The sequence below is a fragment of the Falco rusticolus genome, chromosome 5 (assembly GCF_015220075.1).
Source record: "Falco rusticolus isolate bFalRus1 chromosome 5, bFalRus1.pri, whole genome shotgun sequence".
Classification (NCBI taxonomy): Eukaryota; Metazoa; Chordata; class Aves; order Falconiformes; family Falconidae; genus Falco; species Falco rusticolus.
In genome coordinates, this window is record NC_051191.1 from 30638710 (window position 1) to 30655272 (window position 16563).

The 16563-nt window shown below is 39.4% G+C and overlaps 1 protein-coding gene across 1 annotated transcript in view; it reads right to left on the reverse strand.

Moving 5' to 3' along the window:
• Positions 1 to 16563, reverse strand: part of OTOGL (otogelin like) — a 101815-nt gene that overhangs the window by 61756 nt on the left and 23496 nt on the right. Inside the window, exons 17-25 of the mRNA XM_037388300.1 lie at positions 15044 to 15221; positions 13953 to 14077; positions 11947 to 12156; positions 11039 to 11204; positions 9908 to 9982; positions 8648 to 8700; positions 7799 to 7961; positions 3005 to 3112; positions 1616 to 1754 (exon numbers count right to left, since the gene is read on the reverse strand). Coding sequence (XP_037244197.1) covers positions 1616 to 1754; positions 3005 to 3112; positions 7799 to 7961; positions 8648 to 8700; positions 9908 to 9982; positions 11039 to 11204; positions 11947 to 12156; positions 13953 to 14077; positions 15044 to 15221 — 1217 coding nt within the window. The remainder of the gene's footprint in view (positions 1 to 1615; positions 1755 to 3004; positions 3113 to 7798; positions 7962 to 8647; positions 8701 to 9907; positions 9983 to 11038; positions 11205 to 11946; positions 12157 to 13952; positions 14078 to 15043; positions 15222 to 16563) is intronic.

The window sequence follows — 16563 nt, forward strand, 5'->3', positions numbered from 1 at the left end:
TGTGTTTTAGTTCCCTCAAAGCTCTTGGACAGCTGCCATATGATCCCATCCTTTGTTTCTTTTTTTTTTTAGTGAACCCACAGATTCATCATCTCATCCAGACATAATTATGCAGTGCCTAATTTGTAATAAACAGTCCTTCAATATAGATCATGAGTTTTCCATATACAAAAGAGGAAAGAAAAATGATGAACAAATTAGACCATACTTTCTCACTTTAGCTAAGTCTGGGGAAAAAAAAACAGTTTGAAAAGCTGAAGAAAGTCTGAAAAGTCTGAAAAGCAGATCTACATAGGCAGCATTTTCATCATTTGTGTCATTGTGTTCACCTGAAGAAATGGCTGTTGTAGCGTGCCACATGCCTTACTTATGTGGCTGCCAACTGTTTTCTTGGACTCCAGATGGTCCCCATGGTTTGTTTCCAGATAGGTATTTTCTTACACAGTAAAGTGGCAAATGACTTTTGATTGTAAAAGCAAAACATTCCAGTGTCATACTAAAGTTTGAAAAAGCAGCATAGATTTGTCTTACATACCTCTCTTGCTGTATACCATAATAATTAAGAAATTACAACCAACCTCATCATACAGACAGTTTTACAGGTGAAGAAACCCCTGGGGTTTGCATCTTAAAAAAGAAAGGATTTGCAAAAGTTCATATACCTCTAAGAGTAAAAGCTCTTTTATGAGACAATATGATACATGTCAGAAGTTTGCTATGAGGTATTCTTATTATCTTTACCAAACCTCTCTCCATTTGTTTTTTTTTTTTTTTTTTAACAAAGAAAAAAATCTGGAATCAATCTATTTTATTTCACAGCTGTGAATACTCTACTGAAGTGTACATGAAATAAGCTATTTGCAGTAGTCCTCGTTGAGAAACCATGCTTTTTCGTAAGGTTAGACAGTCAGGGTTGACAGAAAATGAATATTCTTCTAAACACGTTACTGTAACTCCGAAGACAGACTCTTAGTCTTAATAATAGCAACAATGATAATAAACAATAGTGTTGTTAATAATAGATTATATTTCAAAATGTCAGTAATGGTATTTTTAAACAAAAAAGGCTAGCAATGTACTGTAAATGTGTGCTATGAGGAATATTTGCGTATAGCTGCCAGACAATCTCAATGAAGGATTTCATTCTTGAATTATGAAATCATTGTGTTTGATATTGTTGTACACATATACTCCAGATCTGATGCAGATCACATTCAAGAAGGATTCCAAGCAGCCTCAGAGGTCATCCTTAACCCTCTACCAACCAAAAGTTATAGATAGTTATTAAATAAATCTATAGATTATACCTAGTTCTAGAACAGTTTCTTCAGTGTTATTCTTTGTTCATTGTGATGAAAGCATGATTAAGGTAGAACAGAAAACATAGGGGTTTGTTTTTCTCTAGACCACATAGATATGTAAGCACACACCCAGCTGCCATTTTCAAATGGCTGAGCATGAAATGTCATTTTCAGATTCTTCCTTTCAGACACATCTGTTCTGCACCTGTTTTCTTAATGTTGTTTCTATAGATCATCTCTCAATGTTTAAAATAATTGCCCTCTCATGGAAACTTTCAGTTGGACACATGGAAGCATATCAACAATGATCCTACCTTTAGCAGGTAAGCTTGACAGTCACTGACATAATCATACTCCAATCCATCAAAGGTATAATAATGTCGATCACCATAAATAGTGCATACAGCAGGACAGGGGTAACTAGTGCAATTGAATATCCCTCTCCGACAAACACTGTAAGGAAGATTAACAATCAGTATCAGGGTCTTTTTCTTTTTCTTTTCAAGAAAAAGCTTTCTTGGGTTCTTTATTTCAAGTCATACACAAATTCATGAAAGAAAGTTCTCAGACCTTGAAACACAGAGCTATTCTGTGGATTGCTTCTGAAATCATTGGTGATGCCATGGCAGAAAAGTGTTGAGCATTTTGCTATCAGCACATATGTACAATAAAAATGCATAAGAAATGAATGCAAAATCTCGACATTTTTATGGCTTATACAGATATTTCCATCGTTGCCTCCAGTATAGATTAGACACTATGCCACAACATGCTTATTGCTAAAACATCAGTTTTATTTTTTTCTCAAGAGATTTTGATAAAAATCTGTTGATATTCAATGCAAAAGAATTCCAGTTGCTACCTGTAAGATTTCAGGGTATCAGACAAGTACAGAATGAGTTTAAGAAATAAATGCTGATATTTTGCAGGATTACTTTTCCTGTCAGCTACCTTCAATGACTTACATGAATTTGTATGAAGGTAGTACTGACAGCCTCCAGTTTTGCTTGTGTAAGAGTATAAGCTCAGTTGATTTGCCAGTGAAGTTTTTAACTGATTAAATATTGCCATGCCAAATTGTTTATTATTATTATTAAGCATATACTTAATGGAAGATATTTTGGCTAGCAAATTGTAATGGATGAAAAACTGTTTTGTGTCAGTATGAGTCAGGGAAGGCTCCTTAAAAAAAGGTGGTGCTAACTCATTTCCCAGTTCTAATGCTCTTTTCTTTTTTTTTTTCTTTTTTTTTATTGCCCATCTTTTTCCTATACAGTTGCTCATGGTGACTGGTAACTCACACTGTAAACAGTTCAGTTCCCAAAATAGAAGACTGTTTAACACTGTCATACATTTAATGTCCCTTTTTTCTCCTTGGTTGTCTTTCATGTTATTATATTCTCTGAAATGCCAAATGTCTTCTCTTTCAGAGATTAACTAATATATGTGGAATCTAGCATTTGTTCTTGACTGCTTTTTAACATGGATATCTTCTTCCTCCTTTTCAGAGCTGAAGAAGCACTCACCCTAAAGTCTGCCTACTCTTCGTATTAGTGAGCCTAATAAAAGATATATCGTGTAACTGTCTATAAACAAGCATATATATTTTTTATTTTCAATGTACTCAACACATTTTCTGTATCAGTTTCACTTTGTGGCTTAGCCCAGATGACTTGGAAGTATGTAAAATGAATGTCACTCACCAGGTGTAACATGGTGTAGCTATCACTTCTCCTGACAGAAATTCCCTATCTTTCCAGGTGCATGGACAACTGTCAGGAATATAACACTTCCCTTTATGCTCAGCCATCCTTCAAAATAAAATAATTATTGAGATGAAAGCGTAAATTCACAGGTAGATCAACATAACTGAATGTGTAGTGTATTTTCTAAACCCTGCCAAAGGCAACTGGTCTTCCATGCAGCCAAAGACAATTGTTTCAGCAGCAAAAACTGTATGAATCAAACGATCTCCACTGTGCACAGCTGGAGACTTTATTTTTAAGATAACCCTGCTGGTCCTCGCTAAAAGCCATACTCACTTCTTGGAACAATGACCCTGAAAAGCATAATGGTTCCAGAAATACGATTCAGCACTGGTGATGGTACTAACTGCACTAAATGTTACACATGTACTCTTCTATCTGATAGAAAAATAAGTGTTTATTCTTTTACTTAACTAATTCATGTCTTTTACTCCATTATTTGTAAGAAACTTGGGATTTGGCTTGTCTGTACCCCTTTTATAGTTTATCATTAAGAAAATAATCAAGTAACATATTCAATCTGAAATGGTATAATACTACTTGACTGTCGGAGTGGGGCTTTAGCACTGTTTTTTAACTTATATTTTATTTCAAACTTTTAAATGAACTTTAATGACAATGCTGATAGTTTAAGTTCATCCAAATATCATAGTGATGTTTCAGTAAAAAATTGCTAATTTTTATATGATGCCTTGTATTAATTCATGCATTATGATTGATAGCACAGCTGAAGTGCATCTATGCCAATGTCAGAAGCATGGGCAATGAGCAGGAGGAGCTGGAAGCCATCGTGCAGCTGGAAGATATGGTATAATCACCATCGCAGAATCATGGTGAGATAACTGGCATGACTGGAGTGCTGCAATGGATGGCTACAAACTCTTCAGAAGGGATAGGCAAGGAAGGAGAGGTGGTGGGGTAGCTCTATATGTCGGAGTGTTTTGACTGCCTTGAGCTTGGGGTGGAGGGGGTGGTGTGGTGTTACCTGGAGGTCTGTGATCCTCCTGGGGTGATGCTCCTTCTCCCTTCTTCCTTGAATTGGGGGGAGGGGGGCTGAATGGTTACAATCATCCCAGCGGATGAAACCCCTGGGAGAGGGGATCACAGAGGGGCTTGGTGACAATAGGGTTCAGTGTTTATGGGTAAGAATCAGGGGCAGGGCCAATGAGGCAGATATCCTGGTGGGAATCTGTTACAGACCACCCAACAAGGATGAAGAGGCAGGTGAAACATTTTACAAGCAACTGGGAAAAGTCTCAAGATCGGTAGGCCTTGTTCTCATGAGGGACTTCAACCTACCGGATGTCCACTGGGAATACAACACAGTGGATAGGAAACAGTCTAGGAGGTTCCTGGAGTGTGTTGAAGGTAACTGCCTGACAGCTGGTCAGTGAGCCAGCCAGGGGAGATATCCCACTGGACCTGCTGTTTGCAAACAGGGAAGAACTAGTGGGTGATGTGACAGTCGAAGGACATCTTGGGCATAGCAATCATGCGACAATAGAGGTTTTGATCCTCAGAGATGGAGGGGGGTCTGCAGAACCGCTACCGTGGTCTTCCAGAGGGCTGACTTTGGCTTGTTTAAGAGTCTGGTGGACAGAGTCCCTTGGGAGGTAGCCCTGAATGGACAAAGGGTCCAGTAAAACTGGACGTTATTCAAGACGGAAGTCTTAAAGGCACAGGAGCAGGGTGTCCCCATGTGCTGAAAGACAAGCTGGCAGGGAAGAAGCACTGGCCTGGCTGAACACAAACCTTTGGCTGGAATTCAGGGAAAAAAAGGTGAGTTGACCACCTTTGGAAGCAGCAGGCAACTCTGGAGGACTATATGAATGTCATGAGGTTATGCAGGGTGAAGATTAACGAGGAGAAAGCCCAGCTAGAACTCAGGCTGGCCACTGCTGTAAAAGATAACAGAAAATGTTTTTACAAATACATTAGAAACAAAAGAAGGGCCAAGGATTATCTGCATCCTTTAATGGATGTGGCACGGAACATTGCCACAAGGGATGAATAAAAAGCTGAGGTACTTAATGCTTTCTTTGCCTCAGTCTTTAATAGCAAGACCAGCTTCCCTCTGGGTACTGAGCCCCCTGAGCTGGAAGATGGGCATGAGGAGCAGAATGAAGTCTCCACAGTCCAGGAGGAAACGGTTCATGACCTGCTGCTCCACTTAGACGTGCACAAGTCTATGGGATACACCTGAGGGTAATGAGGAAGGCTGGTGGAGGAGCTCACTCAGTCACTCTCCATCCTTTATCAGCAGTCCTGGCTGACTGGGGAGGTCCCAGAAGACTGGAGGTGAGACAATGTGACACCCATCTACAGGAAGGGCAGGAAGGAGGATCCAGGGAACTACAGGCCTGTCGGCCTGACCTCAGTGCCAGGGAAGGTTATGGAGCAGATCATTCTGAGTGCCGTCATGTGGCATGTGCAGGACAACTGGGGGATCAGGCCCAGGCAGCCTGGGTTCATGGAAGACAGGTCCTGCCTGACTAACGTGATCTCCTTCTACAGCAAGATGACCCGGCTAGTGGATGAGGGAAAGGCTGTCAGATGTTGTCTACCTGGACCTTAGTCAAGCCCTTGACACTGCCTCCCACAGCATTCTCCTGGGGAAACTGGCTGCTCATGCCTTGGATGGGTGTGCTCTGCGCTGGGTTAAAAGCTGGCTGGCTGGCTGAGCACAAAGAGTGGCAGTAACGGGGTTACATCCAGCTGGTGGCCGGTCACAAGTGGTGTTACCCAGGGCTCAGTACTGGGGCCAGTTCTGTTTAATACCTTTATCAGTGATCTGGACAAGGAGATCGAGTGCACCCTCAGTAAGTTTGCAGATGACACAGAGTTGGGCGGGAGTGTTGACCTGCTTGAGGGCAGGAAGGCTCTGCAGAGGGATCTGCAGAGGGCCAATGAGCCAAGGACAACTGTATGATGTTCAGTGAGGTGAAGTGCTGGGTCCTGCACTTGGGTCACAACAATGCCAGACAATGCTACAGGCTTGGGGCAGAGTGGCTGGAAAGCTGCCTGGGGGAAAGGACCTTTGGGTGCTGGCTGACAGCTGGGTGAACATGAGCCAGCAGTGTGCCCAGGTGGCCAAGACGGCCAGCAGCATCCTGGCTTCTATCAGAAACAGTGTGGCCAGCAGGACTTGGGCAGTGATTGTCCCCCTGTACTCGGCACCAGTGAGGCTGCACCTCGAATACTGGGTTCAGGTTTGGGCCCCTCACCACAACAAAGACACTGAGGTGCTGGAGCGTGTCCAGAGATGGGCAACGAGGCTGGTGAAGGGTCTGGAGCACAAGTCTGATGAGGAGCAGCTGAGGGAACTGGGGTTGTTTAGTCTGGAGAAGAGGAGACTCGGTACCTTTTTGCTCTCTACAACTACCTGAACAGAGGTTGTAGGCAGGTGGGTGTTGGTCTCTTTTCCCAAGTAACAAGGGACAGAACAAGAGGAAACAGCCTCAAGTTACACCAGGGGACATCTAGAATGGAGATGAGGAAGAATTTTTTCATGGAAAGGGTGCTCAAGCATTGGAACAAGTTGCCCAGGGAGGTGGTAGAGTCACCATGCCTGGATGTGTTTAAAAAACACGTACATGCAGTCCTTAGCAACATGGTTTAGTGATGGACTTGGCATTCCTGGGTTCGTGGTTGGACGTGATGATCTCAAAGGTCTTTTCCAACCTAAATGATTCTATGATTCTGATTTTTGTGTTAAAAATTGTTTATTCCTGTAACACTAATGGTCTTGAAAGCTTACTCCTTCCTCAGTTGAGGCAGAGGTTGTAGAGGACTACAGAATAGCATGCAAGAACAGCTAGTGAAATCTTACACAGTTATGCCTGAAATCTGTCTTCACCAGTGCTTTAGTCATCTGTGAACATCACAAGTTTCTGGAAGGGGAATTCTGGCAGTCCCATTACACTCTGATCTGTGCACACCTGGTATACTGTCAGGGGACCATGGGCTACACACACAGTGAAATAAAGTTGAATGTTGAGAAAAAGTAGGGAGCACTCTCCCTGAGGTCAAATTGCAGCAATTTTCACAACATATTTGACTCTTCAAATCTGAAAGTGCACACAGCAGGTATCAGGAGAGGGAATGGAAACAGGGAAGGAGTAGTGGTTGATCCTGACAGAAACTTCACAACAAAAACTTTTAGCTTTTGTGCTTTGATTTGATCCCTGCAAAAGCTCAGCAGACTGTTTCTGGGCACCAAATACATAAGCTGAGAAAACAAAATCTTTAGCTGAGTTCAGAAGAACAGTGAGAATGAAGGGGAAGAGACAGAATCCAGCCTGCACATCCCCACTCTCTGCCCCAGATTTGACATCAATATTATAGGCCTGAGTTGAAGTCTAGGTGAGACAATTACTTGGGCAGTAAGCAGGAACACAGATGGTTTGGTTTACAATATGATTTTTTGTCATGTTTGCTTCTACGCTTAAATGAATTATACTATACAAGTGGTGGGACTCAGCTCCTGTCCAGAGAGTCCAAAATACCAGCCAATTGGACTGGTAGCAAGATAGGTATCTCATGGGATAGTGGACTTATGGTCTCAGCATGGAGCAACTGTGGGACTCCAACTGAGGCAGCATTATAGAACAATAGCTTCAAAATTAGAGACATGACACTACTGGTATTTATAAAAAGCGGGGAAAAAAGCATAGTTAAACTGTGAAAAATATATCTATGGCTTGTGCTTCAGGTTGTTCTGCCAAAACTTACCCAGGGGGACAAATGCAACCACTTGCACAGGGTGGTGAGGGGACACAGGAGAAGTTCATTGCAAGGTTCGCACAAGAGATCCCACAATTCACACCTGCCGCTGGTAATCCAGGCACTGGAGATCTGCAGTCATAGTAGATTTTTCCTTCAGGGCATATGTGAACTTCAAATGCAAAATGCAGGTTAAATGAGATCAACTGCTCTTTTACACTGGAGGTTTTCTATTTGTTTTTGTTCACAATCTATTTTAATGCACAGTTAGCCTACATTATAGTACATGTAAGAATACAATCTAAATAGAAGGCTGTAACTTCATTTGTATTATAGAGGTATAAAATTAATATATGTTTTAATGTAAAAAAATGACCAAAACAATGTTAAACATCTGGATCTATGTACCCTGGATCTGATACACAACGCATTCTTAAAGATGGAGCAATTATGCCTTGAGTAGACAGAATCTTTAGAATTGGCATAATTTTCAGTGTACTGAAATCCCTTCTAAATCCATTACAAATTAATTAAAAAATTACTTTCTAGAAATTAATATCTTAAGGCTTCCTGAACATGAATGGTGAGCCTAATTTTAAGTATTCCCATGAGAACATATTGATCTACACCCCACATGTAATTATTTATTTTTCAGTTTCCCAGGTGACTTAGTAGTACAATTTGTGTTACAGAAAAACGAAAAAGAAAAAACCAAGACAACTCATCCTCCTAACCTCCTATTTTAAATATGTCATGATGTCAAATATAATTAAAATACATATAAGGAGAAAACCAAATTACTTGAATGTCAAAAACTTTCTCTGTGCAACTGTAATATGAAACAAGACTGTAAATTACCTGTATTGTCTGTAGTGGCTTCAATGCATTTCACTGTTCCATTCAAACACTGACTGGAAAAGAAAAGCAAACCCATCTTTATTCAAGGGGAAAGTGTTTTGTAGCCACCATGTTAAAAAAGGTAATAGAACTTAACCCAATTTAAACAACAGAAATGAAGAGAAGGAGGATTAAAAGTCAAAAGCATGAGTTCTGCCCAACATTTTGTTGGTGTTTTCTAACTGCTAGTCTGTAAGGTTCTAACTGCTAGTCTGTAAGACTCACAAAGGTTTTTATGTACTATTTAATTGCCTAACTTTCAATGAAATAAAAAAGGAGCTGGGTATGTCAGCCTCTGTGGGAATGTAGGGCCAGGAAATTCAGAATGCTGGCAGTGTAACAGGAAACCTTATCCACCTCGGTGAATATGGTAGGATAGAGTATGCAAGCTTCCTGTTGCACAGATGTTAGGATACATAGCTTGATTCTTATTATTATTATAAAATACAGACATGCAGAAAACCACATTCAGCAATAAACCTAGTCCTCTTTTTTTTCCTTTTCCTTGGGGCAGGAAAAAAAAAAAAAAAAAAGTGAAAAAACCAAGGCATTGCAGAGGCATAGAAATGGCAGAAAAACAAAGCCCCTACTCTCACCTCTTGAACTACATGATTACCAAGCTTCAGTTATAACAACTATAAGACCTCATAAAGAATTAACCATGACACAAAAATCACAGACATGATTTTAAATCAAGCAGGTTGAAAGCATTTCTTGTAAAATAAACAAGTTTGACTGGGAAACCTGGGAGGTTTCCCCGCTTGTTTCAATGAGGTCAGGATTCCATCATGAATTAATAATACAAAATAGCTTACAAAATAATACAAAAATAGTTTACAAAATAATAATAAAAAAAAGACACAAATATAGCTCTCTGCAGCCTTTGTTTGAAAGACTTTCTAAAATAGAATCACATTGTTTCCATTCTTCCAAAACCAACCTCATATTGCTATCACAGTGCCCCCAGGTCTAAGAATTGGACTGCAACCTCTATGTGTGTTTTGAGATACTCTTTAGTCCCTGGCTTACAGAATTCTCCAGGTGTCCTGTTAAAACAAGCAGGTACATAATCCAATTTATATTAGGCTCCCTTTTACCAGATGCGTAACAAAATCTCTTGATACAATAGACCTTCATTCTATGTGAAAAAATTCTCAAGGCTCTTGAGTAGCATCCAAACTGTGATATGTAAAAGATAAAACTCTTGATGCTCAAACCTACCAGGAACCTGTTGGTGTAGGGAAGATTTCTCCAGGCTTGAGGGCTTTGCCCTTGTAATGACAATGACAGGCAGATCTGTTAAAAGAATAGTTATGCATGTAGATACAAAAGCAAGATTAAATGGGATGTAAGGGCAATCAATTTACTGAGTTATTATGGTAAGCAGGCCTTATAATTAATTAACCCAATCTTCATATTTACAATATAATTCTAAAGGCAAAAACTAAAGGATGACACACTGACTGTATTGAAGTCTGTGGCAAAACTCCTACCATCTTCAACAAAGCCAAAATTTTCCTTGATTTCTGTATTATTTATTTGCTGTTTCTGTGCTTTAGTCTTATAGAAAGGAGTTTTTCTTCCCAGTTATGGGAGTAGTATGGCAACGTGTAGATCCCATTTAAAGTACTGTCAAAATCATGGGACAGAAGAATTATCACAGCAAAATCATTCACTCTGTAAGACGAGCAAGATGGGATAGTAGCAGCAACAGAATTCCCTAGAAACCATGGAAAAATATGGGAATACTAAGTTACTTCACACTCTTTATATAGTTTGAAACAGTCTTTTTCCCTACAGTATGAACTTTACTGATCTTTCCAAAATATATGTTGCAATGAATAGCAATAATTCTGTAAATCTTGAAATTTATATAAATACTCATTCGTTTTTAATTCAGTACCTGAACTCCATAACTCCCCATGGTAGTAAGCTGTAATTCCTTTCATTTAACTGAAGGGATTTGCATTGTAAGACAGAAAAAAGACACTCCTAGACACTCTTTCCATACTATCCCTGACTTCGTATATTGGTACTACATTGATTCCTTCTCATTATTTCTGAAGTGTTAAAAAAAGATTTTCATGTGAAAGTGCCTTCCCATGAATTAAAAAATTTTCATCACCCTTCTCTAAAGCAGTATGACATTTCTGAAGTGCAGTTGAAGGCTGTACACACAGTACCAAATGAGGCTCCACTATTGATTAGTACAACAGAATATGAAATCTTCACGTGTCACTTGCTATAATGTTTAGGCAGCTTATATCTTGAGGGAAACAGCAAAAAAACTACTTAAAGCTTACTGGAAAGAGGAAAATGCCTACACATATATTCTATTTTCGTATGACTTACATTGATACACAAAAGTTGACCGACGCTTCAAAATACTTCCCATCAGGACAATTACATCCTTCTGCACAGTCATCGCCACACATATTTGCCATAGAAAGTGAAGCACAGGAATGTTTACAAAAAGAAGAGCACTGACGATAAAGCATACCACTGTGACACATCACAGCTGGAAGACAGTGAGGGGGGGAGAAGGGACAATAACATACTCTTAAAACGTGAAAAATAGAAAACAAAGCAGTATATCATGGGAGTGCAAAACAGCAAAGTAAAATGGTCTTTTGCTGAACTGGGTGAGGTAAAATGAATGAGAAAAATATGCTATCTTACTGATTTCTTAAGTTAGAAATGTTTAGATTCAGCTGAGTCTATGTTAGACAATTCCTTGGTTGGAATTGTCAATCTATTCTTTATATAGGTTAGTAACTTGGGCTTCCAAGAGAGGAAGAATGGTCCAGTTAAGGTTGAGGCATTACTGTATGGTTTAGAAATGCTTTGTTTTAAGTCATTGCAACATCCTACTTGGCAAATCACTGCCCACCCTGCCCTGCATGCCCTGGGGAGCCCCTGCCAACCCGGCTTGGCTTTCCCTAGGGAACAGCCCTGCTCCTGCCACTCCTTGACTACTTTAGCCTAATAGGGGCTTCCATATGGCTTAGGAGTTCGAAGTTAGAAATCTAAATTCTCTCTGCAGCCAGTGGAAAGAGACAGGCACTCGCTGTGAGGCAGCTCAAGGTCCCCAACTCAGATGCCTCAGAGACTATTAGCATTCTCCCCTGATATGTCATTATCCCATGGCACAATTCTAGTTTTCAGCAAAAAACATTGATCCCTGCATTTTCTGGAGCAAATCATATTTGCAGTATTTGACACATCTCTAAAAGATATTCTGTTCTGCAAATGTTACTCACCACAGTAAGAAATGTGAGGTCTGAAGTCAACAACAACCCCATGTTTGCCACAGACATAAGCATAGTGCGCCAAAGCATTACACAAACAGCTGCTTCCGCATTTGCATGCGTCAAAGCGGCATAGCTGGTAGTATAATCCTGGACTGATGTAGGCATGGCAGGGAGCAAAAACCTCTTGATTGATGATATCACAGTGAGATGCATACTCAGCTGAGAGAAAGTGACATTGGTTTAGCCAGATCCATTTAAATATAAGAGTTAGTCATATGAATAGCACAGAATATCAAAACCAAACATAGCCAGTTGTGCAACAAAATCTTGTACACATTGTCTTTCGCAAAGTTCTATAGTATGGAAACTGACATTGTAAGCAACTCCCCCAACAATAAAGTCCACTTAAGATAAAAATAACTATATAAAACCAGTTATGCCTTCCTCTAGTAGCGCAGAAAACTTAAATAGCAAAATAACGTATTTCAAAAGAGTTAGAAGAATCCTCCAAAGTTTGGAATACACTTTTTTTCTATTTGATATTTCATTTAGCTTTGAAATCATCAATGGCTATATACTTCTTGGCATGTGCACTCAGGAAGCATTACAAACTGGAGCTTGAGGGTGTGCAAGTCTCAAGCTGGCCATATACCTTCTAGTGCCAAAAGACCCTCCTCCTACCACTGAAGCATACTACCACCACAAATGGCAGAGTATCTCATGAACACCACAGTGTGGATCATATTTAAGACAATTTTGCTGCTAAAGGAGTGCCTCTGCCCTTCATCCTCCCTGTTAATTCCCACATACAAACACTGGCACAAGAATTTTTGAAGTCTCTCGGTAAACTAGCTTCAAGGAGTGAACTTGACTTGGCTGAAAAGTAACCTGACAAAATAAGTAAACCAACAATCATTTCTTTTTTTCAGTTTCATCAGATTAAGATCATCAAAGACCTGGAAAAATGCTTGCGCTGGCTCAGCACAGGTGGTAGTGTGGGGCAGGACCACTTACTAAGGAACTGCTTTTTCCAGTGATGATTACAGGCTCACAGGGAAATTCAGGCTGGAAGTGACCTCGGAAGGTCATGTAGTCCACCCTCCCACTCTAAGCAGCTATCAAACTTCACCTTCACTGAGGAAGCACAGAACTGAAGGTGAGGCATGTAGTATCTTGGTGAAAGCTAACTTGGTTGAGATGTACTACTTTAGAACACAGCCAATGCTGAAGGCATAAAAAGTCTTAGAATGCCCCAGATTCTTAAAGGTTGATAGTTATTCTAGGCTTGCTCCCACTGGCTCTAAATATGGCCAGATCCCACATCCTTAGTGAGGCCTTATGTCTGAAACATTAAAAACATTAGACTAAATTCTGTCAGAATTGGCAACTACTGTCTACCCATTGTCTACATTAACTGAAAAGAACAGCAACATGGAAAGGAGGAGACAGTGAAAGTTCAACGCAAAACATAGGCATGTCAACCAGCCAAAATTAAATCTTTACTCAGGAATTTGAACAAATCCAAGGATCTCAGATTGTTTGCATCAGTTTGTGTCAGAGAGTTTAGATGGAGAGTAAGGAAACTTTTAATCCAACAAGCATAGAGAAGTCAGAGACAGGAGTTTTGATCTGAAGACTGTCTTTGCAAGACACTCCTGTACATTCTTTGTTAATCTACAAACATGCATCACACACATCACTCAAATTGACTGGTGTGATTTAGAGGACTGCAGCCAGTGTTCTGCGTGTATATTAGACAGCAGAATTCAGGACTCATGGCCAGTGCACCCAGCATTAAATGATCAACTAGCTTGTATTCACAACGGACTGACTTCATTTTACATGCTAAATGTATAGAAAGAATGGTCTTTTCCAAAAAAGAAAAAGGTAAGAAAGGGTGCACATCTAAAACTGGAGTTGAAATACATGTACGTGCAACTCATTCACAAGGAAAACAAAAAATGACCCATAATAATACGATACAGTGAATTCCAGACTCCTATGTAAAAACATACCGTTTTGCTGATTAACATTGCAGGGATCAACAACAGGAATATTGATAGGCACAGAACAAGCTGAGGAAACCTTCCATGCATTGGCATGAAGTTGTGGGGTCCCTTCTATCATCCCTGCTGGAGAACTGAAAAAGAAAACATCAGCACTGCAAGTGCCCTGCTGACCTTATGGACTACACGGGTGAGGATGCAAGTACATCAAAAAGCCTTAGGTGCTTAGTCACATTGAACATTCAATGTGTCAAAAGATTTTCCATCTGCGAGGCACAAAAGAAAAGAGGGCATGTGAAGCTTTTTCCCCAATATTTTACTTATACAAAAATATTCTTACGTGCAAAGTCTGCCCTCACACTTAATTCAAGTACTCTGAAATAGATTGCAGGATGTGTTAATGAAAAAAAGAATTTGGCCTTTATTTGAGTACATACATTCAGTGAAAATTTGACCTGTTGGCTAATTTCAGTGTTCTAGAGGGGAGTTGCTTGCATTTTGATGCTGGTTTTCACCAAGTATTTCAAAAGCATTTGTAATTGCTAGAAAAGTTTTGTGATATTATAGCTTGAGGAACTTTGGAGGAAATTAAGTAAAAGAATAAGGAAAGTGTCCCCTTCTAATTAAACTATTCCTGTGGTTCAGAATTACATTTTTTCTCCATTAAAAACTGATGTGGGGGAAAAAATCAAGCAGTAGTAAGTGTTTATCAGGTGAGGTTTATACTAGTATTATCATCCACTCTTTTCGTAAGTGCTCACATATTTGCTCTGATGTTAAGGGAGCAGCAGTGAGGGAGAAAAAGTGCGTTCAAGCAAGCAATATCACCCAATAACTTAATAATATGGTAGTTTTCTAGACTTACTTAGCTAAACATCTTGGAATGACTTTGCTAAATGTATGAATTTCATATTTTTAAAAGTGAGTGGTATTTTCATCAAGAGATTTTATATTGGTTAGTTTAATAAAGTACAAGCATGTTAATGAAATTAAATAATCAGATTATTACATTCAACAAAACTTTTCCCTTGTTATTAAACATAATCTAAATGTACAATATACAACTTAAACATAATCTAAATGTACAATATACAACTTACAGAAAATCATCTCTTAAATTCCCATTGTATGTTCCACATAGTCCTAATGTTCTTCTCTTCCAGCTGACATCAACTTGAACATAGATCCTTTCTCCATCTTTAGCAAACAGTATCTTCAAACCAAAACTAGTTTTCAGTTGAACAAAGACAGAAGATATATTCTGAATTTCAACAGCCCCTGCACATAGCAAAAGAAAAAAGCAAAGTCACTGAAATGCAACTTCCAGGTTGTACTTTTTTACCCCTGAAAATAGATTTTGAAAACTCAGAAATAAAATTAGAATCTATGCACAACATCACCTGCAGACAAATAACCTCACTCATTCTCCATCTGAATTTATTCCTATCTTTTTCATCCACCATACAAACCAGGAATTGCAGCTACTGGGGACAGTAAAAAATCTCTCAGCTTTCTGTACCTGTGAGTGTTTTTGTCTTTTTTTTAGAAGCAAGCAATGCAACTGCATGCCTCTGGCCACAAGAAGACAAGACACCACTTGTTTCTTATTCTCCGGGGATGTTATAAGATTAATTAACAGATGTCTGTGAAGTGTATTGCTGTCTTTAGATAGAAGCTTCTCTCTTAATATTATTGATATGACATCAGTATAGCTCCTTCCTTAGACTGCATGTGAACTAAGGCCGTATCAAATTCCCAGCTTTCCTCCCCAGCAAACCCCATTATGCAAGGAAATGGAGATTTCACAGTTACGGCATTCATTTGCTACACAATGTTGGGTTACTTGCAGCTGTAAGTTTAAAGCAGATCTACCTTCATTAGCAGCCTCTACACATCCACACACATGTACTTAGGTGCATAAACTGAGAAAAGGCAGATAAAATGCCTATGTGAGCTTGAAGATGCTCTTAGCTGGTAAGACTTACTAGATACACCCAGTTATCATGAGTGTGACACCAAAATATTTGTCATAGATTATATTTGTTACAGACTATGGAAAGAGACAAGAAAATTAATAGGGACTGATTCAAAAGACATAATATGAAATTATAAAGCAGAACTATCAACATAACTGGAAGTATAACTGAGCTATGAAACTTGTTGCCATAGGACACTGTGAATGCCAGAAGAAGAACTTGTGACTGGAGAAATTCAATGAAGAAAAGACATAGCTGCAACCACCAGCACAGAACTCCCTAAACTCTGTTCTGGTGGAGGCTGGTAAAGAAAAGGGGAACTCCCACTTTACTCTTTCTGAAAGAGATTAAAAATGCAGTTAAGAATTTACTACTGACCACTGTAAGATACAAAATTTAGCAATATCATTTCCATCTTCAGTGCTTAATTTTGTAACATCCTTTTAAGGCTGATTTTTTTCACTAGCCTTTCCAAAAAGTTGAAGTAATTTGCCTGAAATCACAACGTAAGTCATCACTGAAAGCAATATAGATCCTGTAGAGCACATAGATTCTATCCCATGCCATTTATTCCAAAAAGCTTTTGCCAAGCTAGACCTTAACATCAGCATCAAGATGGGTTCCAACCTCTCTTCACCTCCCTT